Source organism: Procambarus clarkii, chromosome 86 (assembly GCF_040958095.1).
Source record: "Procambarus clarkii isolate CNS0578487 chromosome 86, FALCON_Pclarkii_2.0, whole genome shotgun sequence".
In the NCBI taxonomy this organism is placed as follows: Eukaryota; Metazoa; Arthropoda; class Malacostraca; order Decapoda; family Cambaridae; genus Procambarus; species Procambarus clarkii.
Genome location: NC_091235.1, coordinates 7,384,273 through 7,406,387, shown reverse-complemented (window position 1 = coordinate 7,406,387; position 22,115 = coordinate 7,384,273). Strand labels below are relative to the sequence as shown.

Sequence of the window (22,115 nt, the reverse complement as noted above, 5' to 3'; positions counted from 1 at the left end):
GTTGGTTTAGTCTGTGTTCAGGGTTTGTTTTTTCAGAACAAGGCCTTGTAAACCTCCTCCTTAAACTTACCCAAGGCCTTCAAACTGGCCACACAATGAAGCCAGACAGATGATAGGAGGAGAAGCAGTGAAATAGGCACTAATAAAAACATCGGCTGTTTCAACCCCAAAACCCTAAAAACAAAATAGACCAACTCTGAAGCAACCACCCAAGCATGAAGCCACACACAAATGGGCAAATGAACCTGAAGCAGCAGCTGTCTGAAGACCCTTGTCACTACAAAAACAAAGAAACCAAAACCAAAAGAAGGAGGTAGAGGGTAACACCCACCCAACAGACAGCAGTACGAGACAGTAGAACTGATCATCAGTTAGTAGCAAAACAGGTAGTAGCAGTTGGTAGCAAAACCAAAGAACAACCCTCAAGCTCGTAAACTGCGAGAGTGGGCTTGCTGGGTCAACCAACATGCATCATGCAAGCAATCACAGAGGAGTTACCAGGGCCTGAAGCAATGTAACCACACAGGACATCCTGCAACTAGAGACATTTGTCATAAGAACTGAATGTAGCCGGCAGAAAAAACTTGGCAACGAAGGGTGTCATTAGCATGCTGTATGAACCACTGCATAAATCCCCAAGTCACCTCACAATAAAACAGAATGCTCTCAACTGCAGGGCCCTAAAGAGTTGCCAGCAACCTATATACTGCACAGGGTGAGGTTCTCTACCCTGGTGGCCAGGCCTCTCAAGGGCTAACTTCAAGACACACCAGAGAAGTCACTGTCAGTGCAGGGGCAACACTAAATGATTGCTTTGGGAAAGACCCTAAAAAACATGCAGCATGTAGTAAATATTAAACCAAGTCCATACAAGAAGTGGGGTTTGTAAACATATACACATAAAGCAAATACTAAAAAGGAGGAATCCTAACACAAACAAATGGCCCCCACAAGACAAATCCAAAGTACGACCTTCATTTGTCTTCGAAAAGACATGGGAATCGCCAATGTCTGGCAACTCGAGGAAGTATGATAGCTCAGACATCATCAATACTGACTCAATGCTGTGGTGGAAGCCTGAAGCTTCCAGGGTGCTACCTGTTGGCAGCCATTTGCTTGGGGATTCGAGCTGATTTCAAGTGAATTATTTGGAATCGAGGGAATCAGGTGCAGAGTCATTTGGGTGTATTAATGCTTTGTTTTATGTGAACCTTGCAGTTGTTTGTATTGCTTAATTTACTTTGTATGCTTTCTTTCTTTCATCATAATAATTCCTTGCTAACTCCCCGTTCCTCGGTGAAGGGTAACATCCTGCTCAACCCTATTTACACTTCTTGGGGGTGGTGTGCCAACAGACTCCAGAATGCTTGAGTTATGTGAATTTGATAGTACAAAATGATAATGATGGACAGACAAGGAGAGTGAGTGTGAGAGAACGTTGTTACAGAGTATTAATAATGCATGAGAAATGGCAGGGTGCACAGATGGGTGATGGTAGTTTCTGAGGTGGTAGTGAATGTTTGACATGATTGTATATAACAACTTGTAAGGAGCAGATTTGCACTAGTTTTATAAAGTACAGTAATGTATATGGAAACCATGTCTGGTTCCACATGTCATATCAAACTCAAAATGGTACCATAAACTAGTTACATGTAGAGTAAAACATCAAACCGAGGCTTAAATATATTTATAATAAAGAGCTGCAACATATTCCATTACAGTTCTGAAATACAGGATGCAACCAAGTCCTACTCTATAATCCTCCCTTACAGCATTTCCATGAGAGTTTAAGGTTTCAGTCTTATGACAAACAGGGAAAAACTCAAGGCAAATACATACTTGTAGCCAATATTTATCATGGTAAAATGACGTGCCATCTCTTTAATAATTAGTCTCGGGGGGCATGATCTACCTTCAAAGAACAGCAGCAGATGAAATAGCCTATACAGATTGAGAAAATCCATAACTGCTACATTTACAATGCTGTTTACTTACACTACATGAGAGCAGAAAGCATGTCAAAGTTTCCAGTAAGAGTCAACATACTCTTCATACCATTCATCAGAAAATAATTATGTTGACTTCCATAAAATTGACCAAGTATTTCAGTTACAAGTTTATATATATTCAATAACCAGATGTTTTGGCTTTTGCTATGTACAACAAGCTGCACCCAATGCTTGTGACCTGTGCAAGGCACCACAAGTCATATCAGCCCTAAAAGATTAAAGAAAACTAAAAAATTAAGAGAAAGTAAAGTCAGAATTGTAATCACAATTTTGCAAGATAAAATATCACACCATATTGGATATTAAATAAATGAACAATTATCTCATTACTAATCCACTATTATTGTGAACTAACGTCAGTATGGCACTGAATTCAATGCTAATCACATTACTTGGTTTTGCCTACAGACGAGGGATTGGTAGATTATGGAATATTAAGGTATAAGAATAAGGTATAGTGAGAGCTGTCACATATGAATTAAACCAGACTGAATGGTGTTGTACCAAGTCGTAAAAAAGAATTCAGTGATCAAGAGATTCTGTACAACAGTAAATAGAGTATACTAATATAAATAATTTAGTCCTAGCACTGAGCCACTAGGTGCAAATAACATATGGAAAGCAAGTAAATGTATGGATACTTCTGTTTCCACAGCTAAAGAAGCAAACAAACCTTTTTTTTTTCCATTTCGTATGTATACATTAAAAACTTTTCATCATATTTTATAACATGTACCCAAAACAAAATATAGTATTTCATTTATATGTCAGGTATACTACACCTTCCCCCTGGACACAGAAATGCTGCAATTTTTCCAGACAACACACAATTTTGTGAGTATATTCATTAAACAATAACAGCAAAATGTTTAACCATTATTTCTGAAGACATAAAATGTTGAATATTGTACTGTATTCAAATCAGTCACAGTGACATAGCAATCATGCACTTCAATATGCAGTGAGGTATGAAAATAAATACAGGAAAAGTGATTGCTCTGCAATTAGAGCAAGTATCATTACTATTTTACAAAACTAGTCCTCTCCTGTTTTTGCATTTTCCAACAAAAGTAAAGACACTATTTACAAAACAAACAAAGACCCTTTCTAAAAAGGTTGTAGTATATCTTCCATGACCACCATTGAACATTAGTATGTATATATGCTGACTATGGAACACATTTTTTCCATCGAGATGTTATAGCATTTTCCACCAATCATACAAGTTCGAGTAAACAACAATGCACACTGACCGAGAAGAATTTCAGTAATTCCGAGCTATCAGTTTGCCATGAGGAAAATATTGTTTTATTACCTAGAGCACATCCAAGTTGAAGATCTCACCTTGTTCTTAATATCAAGTAATACTGTATGTAGGAGCTCATTCATCACATTTAAGGTGTCTGGCCTTATCATAAAGAGAATGCCACAAGGTACACTGCAACTGTGATACTGGTTGATGCCTGAATGGTAAATGTGATCTAACACACACACTCAACACCTTAGACATTAATAATAAAAATGTGAAAATATTAATAGTTAGTTAAGGCATCAACATCTGACTGCTTACAAAATAAGGGAGAGCCAGCTCAATCTTCCAATGTCAGAATTCAAGACTATTTTTTTCTTCCAATGAACACAAATACTCAAGCAACCACAGTACCTCCTTGAAAACCATTAATGAAATATATGTTTGAAACCCACTTGAACTGTTTTTGAATGGTGCAACATGATTTATAATGTAACTTGTTCACTAATCTAGAATTCATCTCTCACTAGGAACACTTACAATTATAAATTTCTTGATGCCTGTTAATTTAAAGAGAAGCTCATAGAGCTAAACTACATTAAGTGCATTAAATAGGCACACTGTATTTCTCATTATAAATACAAAATTTATTGCTTATACAGTACTATATTTGATTCAATAATGCTGCAACATTATAGTTTCTGAGCTTGTTATCCACAAGTCTCCTTTAAATCAACACACATCTTGTGTGTAACATTATTTTTCACAAAGGTTGGTAAATGCAGAACTTTCCCTAAAATGTCCTTGTCCAGAAAATGACTTACCATCTCCACATCATATATTCAAAACATATTGATGAAAACACCTGCAAAAAAGAATTCTCATACAGATGTAAAGTGGAGATCAGTGTTAAAAACTTAAAGAAGTAAGCCTCTACACTGTTTTTTTATGGCAGAAATGATAAGAGTATGAGTCAAACAAATTAGTTTATATATCCTTGGTCTTGTCTAGAGCAGTGATACAAAGGCACATTTAGAAGCCAGCAACAATCACTTGAAATCCATATCATTGGATCCTGTCTTGTAATAAACTTTAAGATGGATTAGGTTTTACACACAACTCTCTAGTTTTTATCAAAGTCTTGTACATGTATCTCATAACATGCACAATACCCCAGAGTAACGTTCCCTCGACACCAACACTGGTACAGTCAACATTCCTCTGTAGCCTGGCTCTCCTATAGTTAACTCACTATTTGAGTAATATAAAAATTATGCCATAAAAAAAGTAAAATAAAATTCAATATGAATCGAGTGATGAATTAATCCACACCAAAAAGCCTTCTGGATTTTACAGGGTGTCCCTAATAGGTACCCTTTTTTATTTCCTTATTTTCCAGGAATTGTGTAACTATGTTTATTTTCATATTCACACATAAATACAAATATATAGCATGGGCAATATTTATTGGGTTGCTTTTTTTATTTTCACTTCAATATACTGTACTTCAGAAAATATTGTGGTCTGCAAAAATTAAGGGAGAACAATAATGGATTATATCCAGAAATTTATGTGGGGAAGGTGGAAAACTTTTGAGCATTAAATATAAAGACCACTATTACTACTCACTCAGAAAGTTAGTTTATTTTATGTGTTCAAGAAATAGAAATGGGTACTTCTTGGGACACTCTGGGTAACAATGCCCATCCTATCCAATCTCTCAAACAAATGTAGTAACAGTTTCATCTTTCACAATGAAACGAATGCACGAAAAACATTTTTAAACGAGTATTAAATACTGCACTTAGTTTTTAATTATTTAAATAAATTTGGCTGTGTTATTAACGATTATCAGTTATTGCCTCAAAAAAATTTCACTGTACAGTATCTCTGGTATAATCATACATCATGATGGAATATCCAATAGTTTTAAATACTGTACATAAAAGAATCCATTTAAATTGATTTGAGTTTTTGAAGAGAAAAGTCTCTTCCTTCTCATTGTTTACCCAATATATGTTTGCTCCTTTTATGAAGTGAAAACCTGGTGCTATTGAGCAAAATTGTCGTGCAAAATTGATAACTTACATTTTTGTTAACATTTAAATTAGAAAAAAAATAGAACTTTTACAGATCTTTGGTCATAAATAAGCTTTTGCCTCATGTGCAAAAATAACAGCATAGTAACCAAATTTTAGGAGTTGAAGAATCTCCAAAAATAAAATTTGATGCAGTACTTGTAAAGTTGAATGTATGCAATAAAAAAACATCCTACATAGCTCATCTGATCCTGTGCTTGCCTTTAATGTCTTATTTAATTAAGACAGTTATTAAATTCCAAGAGGCACACAGGTGTTAAGACACCAGTTGCCCAAGACAAGCATGCTGACAGCATACACACCACACACACAGTAGTATACTTGCAAAAATCTTGACCAAAAATATATGTGCTCAGAGAACATAATCCGGTAACATGACTTCAGTGGATATGAAGTAAGGTTTCGCCTTCCTTGATTTTCTTTTTCTTCTTTGGCTCTGGCGTGTCTGGTTCATCTATTGTGTCCATGGCATCGAAAGCATAGTCTGTCAGCCACTTTTCTAATAACTGCTCAAAGAAATCTTCCAAGATCTTAGCATTCTGGTAGATCTCTGTGTCTTTCTGTAAATGTAGTAAAGAAAGTGAATAATTAAGTGTGTAATGGTGGATGGTATTCATAAAAATATAAAATGATAATTAAATTTTGATAAATCTTTCAACCTTTCACCTGAATTAAGGTAGAAATATTAAAGATAAATGTACAAGCCAGTAGTAGTGAGGAGAAAGTAAAAGACACAATGGTGAGCAAGGTATCCTAAGAAACAGGGAAGCTTTATAAAAGGTAAAAAGTTATTGGAATTGGATTTTCAACGAAGTTAATTTTCATAAATTTGGGAAATGGCCCTGAGCCAGAGCTGCAATCCACTCTCAATGCCCAGAAGTCAACCTAAGGAGAAGGAGCGGAGGAAAAGAAAGGTACGATGGAAAACTCTTTGGACTCCTGGTGGTAAGACGCAGAGTAACTGCATCTACTATCGAACTAGATGTGAACCACTCACAGAGAAAGCTGCCTCACCACTTGGGCTGGACGGTAGAGCAACTGTCTTGCTTCATGCAGGTCAGAGTTTAATCCCCAACTGTTCAAGTGGTTAGGCACCATTCCTTTCCCCCCGTCCCATCTAAAATCCTTATCCCGATCACTTCCACTGTATTGTCGTAATGGCTTGGCACTTTCACCTGATAATTCCCGTTCCCTTCACAGAGAAGGCCAAGCAAAAATCCAGAGCAGATCAAACAAAGGGCAAAGCCAGCAGGGAAGGAAAAGAAAACAAGGATGAAGCTCAGGCATAGAGCACCAAAAATCAGTAAAGCCTCAAGGACCAACTCTGGGACATCCAAACGAGCACTAAGCTGTGAACCCAAACATGGGCAAACCAAACCTGCAAGGCAGCAGTTGTCTGGCAAGCTTTGGAATAAAAAGCCCTACGGAATAGAAGGGGACACCATAGAAGTACGTGCAAGGCAGAGAGAATGATTGCCAGCCCACAGCAGTACTGACGAGTATCCAATAAACCTGCACAAAGCATGTGTAGACTTGCTAAGACACCAGTCTTAGCAAGTGCTTAGACACTAGTCTTGGCAAGTCTACTTGTTAAGACTCTTAGAATCTTAGATTCTTCAACTCCGATTTTAAGAAAGACCCACAAAGAAATTACCAGAGCAGGAAGGCAGTTAACTAAGCAGGGAACCCAAGCACTGGGAGTGCTTGCCACAAGTACAGTCACCAAATATGGCCAAGATTCCTAGACTAAATGTGAAATCTTAAGTTTCTCTGCCAAAATTTATGTTTATACCTTTTGAAGGTGATGGATGCCAAATAAAAAAAAAATTCAATGCATCACATGACAAAGAGTACTGGGAAGACAGGAACACCACGATCTAAGCTCTCATCCTGCAACTGCACTTAGGTAATTATAACCGAAAAAAACACCCCCCAGCCAAGGGCCCCAAATGAGGAGTCAAAGATTCCTGAACAGCCCAAGGTGAAGCTCTCCACCCTGGTGGCTTGCCCTGAACTGGACTCCCTAACCAACCAGAAAAGATAACTCTGTCAGTGCAAGGTGCAGCACTAGTGGGCACCCATGGAAGACAGCCCTGCACGCATGCAGCTCAAATTACAACAAAAGCTAAACCCACACAACAAGCTAGATAGAAAATGGAGATGGAAAAAAGTGTAGCAAATACTAAAATAAAAGATGAACAAAACAAGCAAATGGACCTCATAGGAAAGGCAAAGTCTAAAAATGACTAGCACTTAGGATGAAGCAGAGGGGCTTGCCCACAACTGACGGACCAGAGCACTACTGGTAGAACTTTCCACTATAACATCAGAAACAAAACTGACTTGAGGAAGCTGGCAGTAGGCAAGAGCAAGGTGACCTCATGGTGGTAATCGGTAGTAATGAGTTTCAAGCTAGTGCCTCTTATTCTGTGTGAATCGTTTGTAGAGTTGTTTGGTGGTTTTGAGGCTTCATTTTCTGTGAAACCTCCAGGTGTCTGTAGAGCTTTGATGACTTTCTGGATGTTTAACCGATGGGATGGTAAACTGTCACCCACTCCCTGTGCCTCTTTGAGGCAAAGCCAAATTTTGTCTTTGGTCCCTGGTAGGTCAAAGAGAACTTCCATAGCTGATGTGACTTTTCAGCCTGGAGCAATCTTAGCAAGACAGCTTCACTGAGTTTCTGGGGGTCTACCCTAGAAACTAATCAGGGTGTAGTCCATACACCCACGTAGTCCGTATAGGTCAGTCTGTACTCTCAAGTTCCCACAACGGAGAGAAAATTATATATCAAATTAGCTGAACCTAACCTAACCAACTGACCCACACACAGAAAACATGAATGTTTGTGGTCTGATATACAGTACATCATATTTTGTCCACTGGGAATTTTGATGTCAAAATGTGATATATTATTCGAGAGGACAGATTAGAAGACCCAATGATGCTCCTTTGGATATCCCTTCCCCCCAGCCCAGGACACCCTAGGAAATGAAGGCTCCAGGGCAAAGCCTTGTTCTGTGCCACACACAGAGGACAGAAAAGGGGGCTTCCCACAAGGAAGGATCCATGGCTGCAATACCACCCTTCAAGAAAGAGAAGGAAATGGCTTCTTGACAAGAAGCAGCAGTTCAACTACCTCTGCCACTAAGTGGATGAGTCCATTCACAGAGAAGGCCCAACCTCACTCAAAGAATCAACCCCCAGACTCCAAAATCCTTAGATGCATCACAGGCCTCAGCATGGAACATATCATCCACCCAGCAGGCAGTGTGGTGGAGATAGTAACAATGGGTCTCAGAATATAACAAGACACCAGTGCTCTCTAGAGTGAAATACTAGAATCACACTACTAGAATCTCACACTAACATCCCAATTCAAAGCTGGAGAAATTGCTGACCAGGATAGCATGAAAGACATTTTTCTGTTAAAAGCTACTTGATAAATTATCTAAATTATTGGGACTGCTTAAAAAAATGTAAATCTGTATTCCCTAGAGTGCAGGCAGGAGGTATATATAATAATTGGCACTTGAAAAGATACTAGATGGACTGGTTTCAAATCTACACACAGAAGTAACACCACACGAGACATGAAGGCAGAATGTGCAAAATAGCCCCATTGAAAAGCAGAGGTGCAACAGGGCAAAGCCAGGGGGAGAGAACTCAAGAGGTGTAACAGGGTATAAAGAGAGAATTTGCCCTGAAATTTGAGAGAATTTGAGATTTGATGTTGATTTGAAAAAAAATCAGCATCAAAGGCCCAAAACTTTTCAGAATTCCCCCTTTACACACATGAGGCACAACTGGCTGACCTCTTGATAAAACTTGATAAAACACCTTCAAAGGATACTTGATCAACTAGGCTGTGATTCGTACATCAGGCTGCAAGCAGCCCTGTCGAACAGCCTGGTTGACCAGACCACCAACTAGGAAGCCAGGTCAAAGTGGGGTGTGGGGACACTGATCCTCAGAATCATAGAGAAATATATGACAGGTATGCATAGGGCTTGCTGGGTTCAGAAGGATAGACCAAGGATGAAGCACCGGTCACGGGCCACTCGATGAAAATCATAGATGCCAAACGCAGACGGATCTTTACTGCTCATTGTCTGCTTTGCTTCACTCAACTTTCTGGTACCTTTCTTTTGGTCTGAGTGATCTAATATTGTATCTTCATGCACCTTGTGCCTTTGCAGAGGAAACCAGGTTAGGGTCACTGGTTCCTTGTAGGCTTATAATAACTTGCAAGAGCCTGGCATAAATTTAATTGGGTAGAGTTATCCAGGTAGCTAGCAACAAGAAGGAAAGGGAACTATCAGGAGAAAGTGCCAAGTCATTACAACTATATAGCACTGGGAAGGGGTCAGGATAAGGACTTGGGATGGAACTGGAGGAAGGAATGGTGCCCAACCACTTGGACGGTCGGGGATTGAACGCAGACCTGCATGAAATGAGACCGTCGCTCTACCATCCAGCCCAAGTGGTTGGGCACTAGCATCAGGAGCCACCAATGGAGCCTTTCCAGAAAAGTACAAAGACCTTGTCATATCTCTGATCCATGAGCCATTGACTGGTGATAATAGATGTCATGACATACAGTGAAGTTGTAATAGTGGTCACTTATGGTAAGGTAGTAATAGTGGTCAGATGTTTACAATTAAGTGGAAATAGTGATGACTTATGGGAGGGTGGTGATGGTGATGACTTATAGTAGGGTGATAATGGTGATGACTTATGGGAGGGTGGTAATGGTGATGACTTATGGTAGGGTGATAATGGTGATATTCATAATTTGGGTGGAGGTATTAGGTGATCGGTAATGTAACAGACAAAAAAAGAAAAAAATTTTTTGTCAGGGATATTTCTGCATGGTCTTAGGGCCCATGCAAGAATATTCCTGAAAACATTGAATATCACTTAGCTGACCCACTGAGTGTAACTCATTTGTCTGTCTTAGGTGGTAGACACATGTTTATGACTCGTATATTGTGGATACTAATGCAACCAATACCTCCACTTTACATTATTTGTGGAAAAAAAATTAAAATTACATGTAGCCAATAAAGTATTAAACCCAGACAAGTTAAAAGATTTAAAGGTTTTCTTCAATGGAATTTTTTTCTATCTATAATTTAAATTAGATTCTAAGAGCAAACAATGATTTACAAATTTCATAAAACCTTGAAACTGCCTAACAAGTATAATTTTTTCCTTCAATATAATAATGTTCAGTAAACTGTCAAAGCTATGTTCACTATACTCAGTACTTACTGGATTGAACTCGTAACAATTTCTGAAGATTAACCGAATGTCACGTACAAAGTCTTCAAGACACCTATAATGTTCAGGGTTGCTTGGTACAAGTTTCTGCTTCACAGTTTCAAGAGCCATAGGGTGTTTGATGACTTCATAGTATTCTGTCAGCTGTTGGAACAAAGCAAAAATGTTGCTATCTGTCAGAGATGCAGATAAAGCAAGATATAAATGTTAGCAGTACTAACATACTGTAATACTATCAATCATGGAAGGTAGCGTGAAAGTTTAGGTAACCAGCAATATTTTTTAACTTTTTTTTCCCTGCACGTCTTTTACATCCCTACCTGCTAGGTGCCACTTTCTCCCTGGTGGGTACCTTCTCCATTCTGTGAAAAGTGGAAAATGGGGCACTTGGCCATGATGACACAATCACATTCAAGTTGAAGATTAGTACTTCATTAACCCTTAACGTTACAGTCATTGTCTTTTGTTGATCAGCCGGGAGGGAGGGAGCCGGTCGGCCGAGTGGACAACACACTGGATTTGTGATCCTGAGGTCCCAGGTTCGATCCTGGGCGCCGGCGAGAAACAATGGGCAGAGTTTCTTTCACCCCATGCCCGTTACATAGCAGTAAAATAGGTACCTGGGTGTTAGTCAGCTGTCACGGGCTGCTTCCTGGGGGTGGAGGCCTGGTCGAGGACCGGGCCGCGGGAACACTAAAGCTCCGAAATCATCTCAAGAAGAAGAATCTCAAGATTGATCACCTGGACTACAGTGGTTATACTCATTTAACTACTGTTGTTATTACTGCAGTTTGAATTCTAATGATGCTAATATTATACTTAACAGTGCCCAATCGAAGTGTCTTTTGCATGTCATTGGATACTGTCTCTGGAGTCACCCTAAATGAGGAATTCTATAGACAACAGGTTCAGCATATGGCAACAAGGTGCCTCATAAGGTATTAACAAAGGGTAAATCAGGTTTAGGTAGTCTTAAAAGTTATAGTAACAATACTGTACTTTACAAGTAAAACAAAAATATGAATTTTTTATCAGTTTTTAAACCCTCAGTGGGAATAAAAGGTCCCAGAAAGTGCCTCTACAATATACAGCAGCAAGTTTGTAGCTTGGTACACTTAAAGGGTAAAATTAAGCAACTCCTTTTTTTTTCTATAAATAATAATACGATACTTAGAATATACTTAGAATACACAGTACTCACAAATTCACGTAACATTCATAATACAGTACCTGAATATCACGTACCTCTCTATCGACAAGCTCCCGGAATGGTTGAGAGGCTTCATAATTACAGTAGAGTTCCAACAGTATTCTCTGGGCTACTTTTATGTCACGTAACGTCAGCCCTAATCTCCGCTTAGCTTTATCATCAGGATCATACAGCTGAAGGTTATCCAGGTCTGTACATAACAAACATTGCCACTTTTCATTTTCAGTGGGAAGATGTGTCAGAGTTGGTATATGGCAGTGCACATGGAATACCTGTAAGAAAAAACATTTAGAGTAAAAGCACAACAAACTTAAGTCTCCAAATATGAAGAACAGTATTGTAATTACCAACACCTACTGCTTAGAAAACCTCAGAAACCCAGCCCCAAACATTATCATCATTGCTGATTTCAACTTATAGCACCTAAAATGGAAAATAAGGCAAATACAGCTATACAAGATAAAATCCCAGGAAGCCATCTTCCTGGGATGATTAGTGTGACTAATCATCTAAATCACCTGATTAGTGTGACTAATCACCTAAATGAGTGACTAATCATCTAAATGATTAGTCACACAAAAATACTGAAGCTAAAAGATATAAATCAGCTTAAGTCCCAGATATTGTCATAATAACAGACAAATCTTGAAGAAAATATTTTAAATGAGCACATATTCCCAAGGGGATACTCAGTTTGAGGACATGACAGGAAAATTAGGAAGGGGAGGGGGGGGGGGGAGAAGTGGCTGTGCTGGTGAAAGAACACCTGAAGGCAAGAGAATTAGTAATCAAAAACCCTTGAGATCATAAACTGATAAGCGTAAATGCCTACAGCCCACCAGAAAGCAACACATGGACAAAAGAGGAACTAGATGACAATCAAGAGGGCCTCATAATGGTCTTTTGAGAGATTATAGTAAAAGCAGATAGAGATAAGTCATGATTATTGGTACTGAGGGACTTCAACTGGAAAGCAATAGACTGGGAGGCCTATGAAGCAAGAACAGAGGACATTTGAACAAGCAGATTTGTAAACTTCATTCCGGAGACATTCATGTATCAACATATCAAGCAGGCCCCAAGAATGAGGGAAGGGGATGTTCCATCAATACTGGATCTAATATTCACCAGGAAAGAAGAAGATATTTAACATCCAGTACTTTCATTCCTTGGGAAAGAATGATCATGTCATGTTGTAAATTAAATATGCTGTGATATAATCTAGAAGAGAATGGGGACATTGAAACAGTTGATAAACCTCGATGTCAAGAGAGGACACAATGGGGAACTTAGAAAATTCTTTAATGAGTATAATTGAACAGACTTGTTGCTAGGCAACGAAGTAAATGAGATGTATGCCAAATTTTGCAAAATATACGATAAAGGCACACAAACATTCATACCAAAATAAAGATGCAGGACCAGAAAACAGGATTGGTTCAACAGAAATTGTGAGAGAACCAGAGGAAAAGACAAGAAAATGGGTTCAATATTGGAAGAGGCTTAACCCCTCAAACATACCAGCACTACAAGCAAGCAAGAAACAATTACACAGCAATGAGAAGAGAGGCAGAAAGGAACTTTGAGAAAGGTATAACAAACAAATGTAAAACAGATCCAGGTTTTTTTCTATAAATTCATTAAAAGCAAGATGCATGTAAAGGATAAAATCCAGAGATTGAGAACGGGGAACAGAACTACTGAGAATGAAAAAGAAATGTATCAAATGTTAAATGAACAGTTCTTAAATGAATAAGTGTGTTTGTACAAAATGAGTATTTCAGAGAGCCGGACCAAATACCAATTCCAGAGCACGCCATAGAATACATAGAGGTATCTCAAGACACGAGAGAAAAAATTACTCATGGGGCTAGGAAGAAATAAAGCAGTTAAATCTGATGGAGTTTCATCTTGGGTGCTGCGAGAATGTGTGCACTGAGCTGAGCAGTCCACTAAAATTAATATTCCAGACATCTTGTGTACAGGAATTTTAGCAGCTAGTATTTGGAAAATGCAAACATAGTACCAAATTTATGAAAATTGTAGTTCAGAGGAACCTCTAAATTATAGACCCGTATTATTAACAAGCGTGGTAGTCAAAACACTAGAAACAATAGTTAACACTTTCGCGCTCTCGGAGCTCAAAAAAAATCAATACCCTAGATGCTTTCGGCACTTCGCGCGCCTACGCGTAAGACCGAAAAAGTGTACACTCTTTTGACTGTCCTGACAATAATTGAAGGCGCACGTATTTAAATTTGATATCACTGTGTTCGCAATGAAATTGTCTATAAGAGCATACCTATAAAATGCCGCCCAAGCATAAGGATTATCAACACCAAATAAAAAACTATGCAGATCACTCGCCGAGAGCGCCAAACAGCAACAAAATGTTTCCACTCTCTTAATGGTTGCGAAGCCTACAGTTGTCCTACATCGCTAATTTTGGTATCATTGGAATCGCAATAAAATGCTCTACACGGGCATATGCATATGAATGTTTAATATAGGTAATTGCCCACCCGCAAGAGTGTGTGAAGTGGAGAGTAGTTAGCCGCGAGCGCACTGGCGAAAACACAGGGGGGAAATCATGCTTGGAAAGTTTATACATTTATACGTTTCCTGACCCTACTTTTCTATGTACGTATTTCTTTTTTATACCAATGTGTTCGCAATAAAATTTTCTATAAGATGAAATGTATAACATTTGTACAAAGCATGTGTAAGAGAAGCGCCAAATATAGAACCACGTCGCTCAGTATGCGTTCGCGGCAGAAACGAACGCATTGTTTTCGTTCGTTTGATGTTTGTCATGTTTATACTTGTTGAAACATTTTATAATTTGTATGACAGTGATCGCAGTAAAATTCCCTACACAGACATATACATAACACATACAAATATTTCCCACGTGTTGGATATATCAACGGCTAAAGGGAACCCACTGCCACACGACCGCCACACCCCGAGCCACACCCGCCACACCCCCAAACATACTTTGTGTTTTTTTTTTTTTTACTCATAGAAGTTTATGTGATATAATATTCATTCTGGTACCAAAAAATTCGCAAATAAATTCTCTACAAAACGTATATAATATAACTTCTTATAGATGAAAAAAATTCCAAATAGGTGTACTTACCCTGTCTATGTTGATTGAAGATCAACAGTTGAGCATTTTTTCTTCACTCCACCATCTTCAGGCTTCTGATCCTGAAGTTGCTCATCTGATGTTTCTTAGGTGGAGTGAAGCTGTTGCCGGTGGTTATTTTTTCTCCACCCAAAATATCTTTTTTCGGTGGTACCTTGTGTAGCAAGGCACAGCGCACAGTGCCACATCACAAGTTTTACATCCATATATCACGTCCCTCCTTTTGCCAGACTTTTAACAAACACGGCATCTTTTTTTTTTTAGCCAAGTGCACGAGTTCATGCGTCAACTTGTAGTTGAGACGTTGTTCTGAATCTATAATTCTTGTATTTTTTGGATTCACTGGAAGAATATTGTCTTCTACAGGAACCACCAAACTTGTAGTAGAATCTTCTATGAAATCAGAAACATCAAGTGGTTCTATGTCCTCAATGTCCATTTCAGAATTTGTGGTTGATGAGTGGGCTTTAGGTGTTGAGGTGAACAGAGGACGCCTCGCACCAGATGGCCCGGGTGTTGAAACTGCCGCGTCAGCAGGAGGAGCTGCGCTGGCATCTATGTCGGGAACATGTGGTATACTTCTTGTTGTTGGCCATTCCTTGCTGTTCCACGCCAATAAGGCTTTTATTCCTACTGCGTGAAACTCTAATAGTGTTAGTTTTTTTGTATCTGTTGAGTAGTGGTTATACAATGCGTATGCATTGTGCATGGCCATTTGCAGAAAATAGAAAGTGATCTTCTTGGTCCATTTGTGGGTTTTTCTTGCAAACTCATAATATTTGACCATTTGATCAAAATGATCAACACCTTTCATGAACTTATTGTAATCCACTATGGCCTTGGGTTTGTTCATTTTCACAATTTCTACTCCAGTTCTCCCGTCACCTTTACGAACGCGTTTCCTGCGCTGTGCTTGAGTAGTGTCGGCATTGTGGATATTGGTGATGACAGAGACGGGGCGCTTGTCCTTCCAAACTATAACAAAGGTGTTATCCTTACGCATGTATACGGTCGTGTCGGTTGCCATTTTACCCTTTACAACTTGTTGCAGATCCTTGGGGGCTCCACGTTGGAGTCTAAGTGTACCACATGTGTAAACACCCACTTCACGTAATTGTTCTGTTAGGCTTACCGAGTTATAGTAGTTATCCATATACAAATGATAACCCTTGTTGACTAGGGGCGCCATCAACCCCATCACGGTTTCCACTGTCGTTTTTCCAATTCCACAATACACATCAAATTTATATATGTAGCCTGATTTCCCTTCGGCCAACATATAAAATTTTACACCATATTTATCAGGCTTGTTAGGATTGTAGACCTTGAAAGAGAGGCGGCCTCGCCAAGCCATTGTACCCTCATCGAGACTCAATTCTTTTTTGGGGATATATACAGATTCAAATTTTTCTGAAAAATAGTCCATTAGTGGTCTAACTTTTATCAATCGGTCACTATTATTCACTGGAACGCCTTTTTTGTTATACATGTGGAAGAACTTAGAAATGTGTTGGAACCGAGCAGACGACATAAACAAGTTGAAGAATCGACAATGCCACATCTGATTCGTCTGCCAGTACATCCTCATTGTAGGCATCTTCACTATGCCCATCAGTATGCACAGGGCCAAAATATCGGGCCATTTCTTTCACCGACACTGGTTTCCACGTTTTTCTTGCTGACTCAGCCATGAGATGTATGACGTGTGTGGCATGCAAATTTGTTTCATACGCTAAGTATTCAACCACTGCTCTAGTGAAAAATAATTATAAAAACTGCAATGGAGTAGCAGGTAGTGGAATTGTTAGGCCAGGGGTTGCAGTAAAGTCATCAACGATGGGAGGAGTATTGCTACGATTCCACTCATCACCCAGCCTAGCCCTCTTAGGTACCGGACATGTGCGGTTACCGCGTGGCGGGGCTGGGGCTTCTTCATCACTCTCATCCTCACTCTCACTCGAAATATCTTCATCACTTGAGGAAACCTCATAAAGAACATCATTTTCCGGTTCGTCAGCCTCCAAATCATCATCAGAAGACCCTGAAAAGGCTTCAACAACGTCGGGAATCTTGGATGGAGTGAGATTGACCCCACGATACAGATCGAAAATCCTGGCGATCTCTTCTGCTTTCCTAGATTTCCTACCTTTGTTTTGCGTTCCACTGCTTGTTCCTGGTGCAGCATCCATGTTGAAGGTATTGAATGGGTTTTAGGTACACGAGAACGGAAACGGAACGGAAATAAATGCGTAAAACGGGTCACGTTTGCCGCGAGAGGGGAGCACAGTGTGGGCACTTGGCGTGTCAACAAAACAATGGGCCGACCACGTGACCGGGTAGGCCGAGATGCCATGTGTTCGGTGAGGGAGAACGGGAATTTCATGGAGAACAATCTGAGAGTATCCCCATCCATTTCGGTTAAAAAATGGAATTTATAGAAATATTTTTTCGATTGACGAGAAAAGTAGGCAGTTATGCAGAATCGTAAGAAAAACCAGTGACGAGTTATCTCTAATCGAAAGCGCGAAAGTGTTAAAGCCAAATGGATTGAACACCTAGAGAGTAATGACATAATAACAGACAGACAGTGTGGTTTTCAAACTGGAAGATCCTGTGTAACAAATCTACTTAGTTTTTATGATAGAGCCACAGAGATACAACAGGAGAGGAGACTGTTGACCGTGTCTACCTAAAACGGGCTTTTGATTCCCACACAAAAGGCTGTTCTGGAAACTGGGGTGACAGATATGGATAACAAATTTTCTAATGACATACAGATGAGGGCAGCAATCAGAGACAATGTATCTGACTGAAGGAGTGTAACTAGCAAGTACCACAGGGTTCAGGTCTTGCAACAGTAATATTCATAGTCTACATAAACGATCTACCAGAGGGAATGCAAAATTATATGAACATGTTTGAGGATGATGCTAAGATACTAGGGAAGATAGGAGACAGATGATTGTAATGCCCTTCAAATTTATCTAGTTAAAATAAGTGCTTGGAGCATCAAGTGGCAAACGGAATTCAATATAAATAAATGTCATGTTATGTAATGTAGAATCAAGAGAAATTAGACCACACACAACTTACAAATTATGTGGGAAGGAATTACAGACCTCTAATAAAGAACGAGACCTAGGGGTGGTTTTGGATAATAAGCTGTCACCAGAGGAACACAAAGAACATTGTGAGAGGAGCGTATGGGTCACTTTCCAACTTCAGACTTGCTTTAAATTATATGAATTGTGAAATACTAAAGAGACTCTTCATGACTTTTGTGAGACCAAAATTGGAATATGCAGCAGTTGTATGGCAGTTGATTGCATGTGAAGCAATCACATGCAAATATATAACAATAAACAGCTGCAGAAATATAAAATGATATAAACCTTGTGTTGAACACAGAGAGAGCTGCTTGTGATCTGGTTCACTGGGGAGGGGGAGCCACTTGTCAGGAATGAAACATACTATTTAATCTCTCCCAGAATAATACTTCCACGAGTAACTATGGTCTTATTGCTGGTTACCTGGCGAATGTGCTGTCAACCCCTCTAATGCCTCTATTGTGCTGTCAACCCCTTTCAGTATTATTATACAGTACAAAGTATTATAATTAAGGAAAATCATGGTGTCAAGATTCAGCCTCTTACACAACACACACACCTCTTGACACACACACGGAGGGTGTATGAGCTAGAGGAGGCAGAAGTCACACTGCAGCAAGCTCCTGGAAATATCGAATTACCTAAGTGTTGGGCACAGGTTGAGGGCTACAGTGGTGTCCCAGGTTACATAAAGGTTCAGGGAAGAGTAAAAGCAAATAAAATACAATAAACAAGTAAAAGTGAGTGAAAATAGCCGAGTGGAAAAGTTTGTTTTGGTCTAGAACAAAAACAAAGATGGCCGCCGCCACCACCCCCCACTGAGAATGTACACACACCAACAGATGATGGTTTCAAAGGATTCTCACCACAAGATATAAGGAAAGGAGGTGTTCTTGGCAGGTTAGAGATAATTGAGGATATGCAAAAGAAGTATGAAGAAAAAGTGCTTAAATTGGAAGAGGACAATGGAGCTCTTTGGAGTGAGCTTTGCACTCTAAAAGGGAGTATGCTTCAACAAGGTAAGATTATTACTGCATTAACAGACAAGGTAACAAATCAGGAGGAGCAAATCAAGGAACTAGTGAAAGAAAATGAGGCATGGAAAGTGAAGTGTGGTGACTTTGAAGAAATAATTAAGAAAATAGACTCATATGGTGAACAACTCCAAGCAAGCCTAAGGGCTAACATAGAGTTAGGTAAGGATCTCCAACTGGAAACTTCACTGACAACTCACATAGAGGAGGTGAATAAAGAACTAGAAAAGTATAAAGAAGAAATAAAAGCGACATATGCTGAAGTTGTAAAAGAGAAAGAGACTATCAAAGAAGTGTGTTCGGAAGTCAAAACCAGAAATGACCAACAAGAAGCAGAAATTAGGCAAGCAATTAGGAAAGAACTGGTTACCAACAGTAAACTAGTACAAAACACTGCAGATAGAACTAAGTCCATAATCATTTTTGGATGTTTAGAGAAGGAAATTTCATCTAGGGTGGACCGAGCGGCAGAAGAGATGAAAATCATAGAGAAAATAGTAGGTTTAGGAGAAGGCTCAAAGGAAAATGTCAGTGATTTTAGAAGAATAGGAAAATATGAGAAAGAAAAGAACCGTCCCTTGAGGGTGACGTTTAATGGAGTGAAAAACATGATGGAAGTGCTAAGAAAATGCCAGGAAACTGCAGAGTGATGAGGTTGGCAAATTTTGGTCAATAAGACAAGACCTCTCCAAGGAAGACAGAGAAAAGCTGAAAATGAACCTAATTGAGGCAAAACGTCTAAATGGGGATAGAAATGAAGAAGACAGAAATTCTTTTTTTTACAAAGTGACAGGGACTGGAAAGCTTGTGAAATGGTACATAAAAACAAAGCAACAAGATCAGTAGTGGAAGGGGGAGTAAAGAGCAAAGGAAAAGGGAACATGTTCCTGAAAATTGTATATACCAACATAGATGGAGTGAGGTCAAAAACTTTGGAGTTGCAAGATATAATCCAGCTTAGGGTCCCAGATATTGTTGCATTATCAGAGACGAAACTTGAAGGAAATATAATAAATGAAGTCATTCCCAAGAGGCTACTCAGTTTGGAGACGTGACAGGAAAACTAGGAAGGGAGGAGGAGTGGCTGTACTGGTGAAAAAACACCTGAAGGTAAAAGAGTTAATATTTGAAAACCCTCGAGATATTGACATAATGGCATTGCAGGTCTGGAATCAGGATGATAAGCTGATAATTGTAAATACCTACAGCCCACCAGCAAGCAACACTTGGACAAAGGAAGAACTGGATGACAAACGAGAGGGCCTCATAATGGTCATGAGAGATGATATTGTACAAGCAGATAAAGATAAATCACGACTGTTGATACTGGGGGACTTTAACTTTAAAGCAATAGACTGGGAGGCCTATGAAGCAAGAAAGGAGGACTTTTGGACATGCAGACTTGTGAACCTCATTCTGGAGACATTCTTGTATCAACACATAAAGCAAGCCACAAGAATGAGGGAAGGAGATGTACCGTCAGTACTGGATCTAGTATTCACCAGGAAAGAAGAAGAGATTTTTGACATCCAGTACCTTCCTCCCTTGGGAAAGAGTGATCACGTCCTGTTAGACATTAAATACGCTTTAAGATATCATCTAGAAGAAAATGGGGACATTGAAACAGTTGATAAACTCGATTTAAGGAGAGGCAACTATGGGGAACTTCGAAATTTTTTTAATGAGTGTAATTGGACAGAATTGTTGCTAGGTAGGGAAGTAAATAAAATGTATGCCATATTTTTAAAACTATACGAGGAAGGCACACAAACATTCATACCAAAACAGAGATGCAGGGCCAGAAAACAGGATTGGTTCGACAGAAATTGTGAGAGGGCAAGAGACCAAAAGACACAAAAATGGAATCAGTATAGGAAGAGGCCAAACCCCCAAACATACCAGCGATACAAAGATGCGAGAAACAACTATACAGCAGTAAGGAGAGAGGCAGAAAGAAATTTTGAAAAAGGGATAGCAGATAAATGTAAAACAGAACCGAGCCTATTCTTCAAATTCATAAACAACAAATTGCAGGTAAAGGATAATATCCAGAGGTTGAAAATGGGAAACAGATTCACGGAAAATGAAAAGGAAATGTGTGAAACATTAAATGAAAAGTTCCAAAGTGTGTTTGTACAAAATGGAATCTTCAGAGAACCAGACACAATAAGAATTCCAGAGAACAACATAGAGCGGATGGAGGTGTCTAGAGATGAAGTGGAAAATATGCTAAAGGAGCTCGGGAAGAACAAAGCAGCTGGCCCAGATGGCGTTTCACCATGGGTTCTGAGAGAATGTGCATCTGAGCTCAGCATTCCACTTCACCTGATCTTTTAGGCATCCCTGTGTACAGGAATCGTAGCAGACGTGTGGAAACAGGCTAACATAGTTCCAATCAACAAAAGTGGCAGCAGGGAAGACCCCCCTCAATTATAGACCTGTATCATTGACAAGTGTAATAGTGAAAGTATTGGAAAAGCTAATCAAAACTAAATGGGTAGAACACCTGGAGAGAAATGATATAATATCAGACAGACAGTATGGTTTTCGATCTGGAAGATCCTGTGTATCGAATTTACTCAGTTTCTATGATCGAGCCACAGAGATATTACAGGAAAGAGATGGTTGGGTTGACTGCATCTATCTGGACCTAAAAAAGGCTTTCGACAGAGTTCCACATAAGAGGTTGTTCTGGAAACTGGAAAATATTGGAGGGGTGACAGGTAAGCTTCTATCATGGATGAAAAATTTTCTGACTGATAGAAAAATGAGGGCAGTAATCAGAGGCAATGTATTAGAATGGAGAAATGTCACAAGTGGAGTACCACAGGGTTCAGTTCTTGCACCAGTGATGTTTATTGTGTACATAAATGATCTACCAGTTGGTATACAGAATTATATGAACATGTTTGCTGATGATGCTAAGATAATAGGAAGGATAAGAAATTTAGATGATTGTCATGCCCTTCAAGA

At 39.2% G+C, this 22,115-nt stretch overlaps 1 protein-coding gene across 1 annotated transcript in view; it reads right to left on the bottom strand.

The window, feature by feature from the left end:
• Nucleotides 1-1,673: 1,673 nt before the first annotated feature.
• The window catches only part of LOC123767424 (transcription intermediary factor 1-alpha), a 131,593-nt gene continuing 111,151 nt past the window's right edge, over nt 1,674-22,115 (bottom strand). Inside the window, 3 exon segments of the mRNA XM_045757120.2 lie at nt 1,674-5,920; nt 10,632-10,784; nt 11,886-12,122. Of these exon segments, the coding sequence (XP_045613076.2) occupies nt 5,741-5,920; nt 10,632-10,784; nt 11,886-12,122 (570 nt within the window). The 3' untranslated portion in view covers nt 1,674-5,740.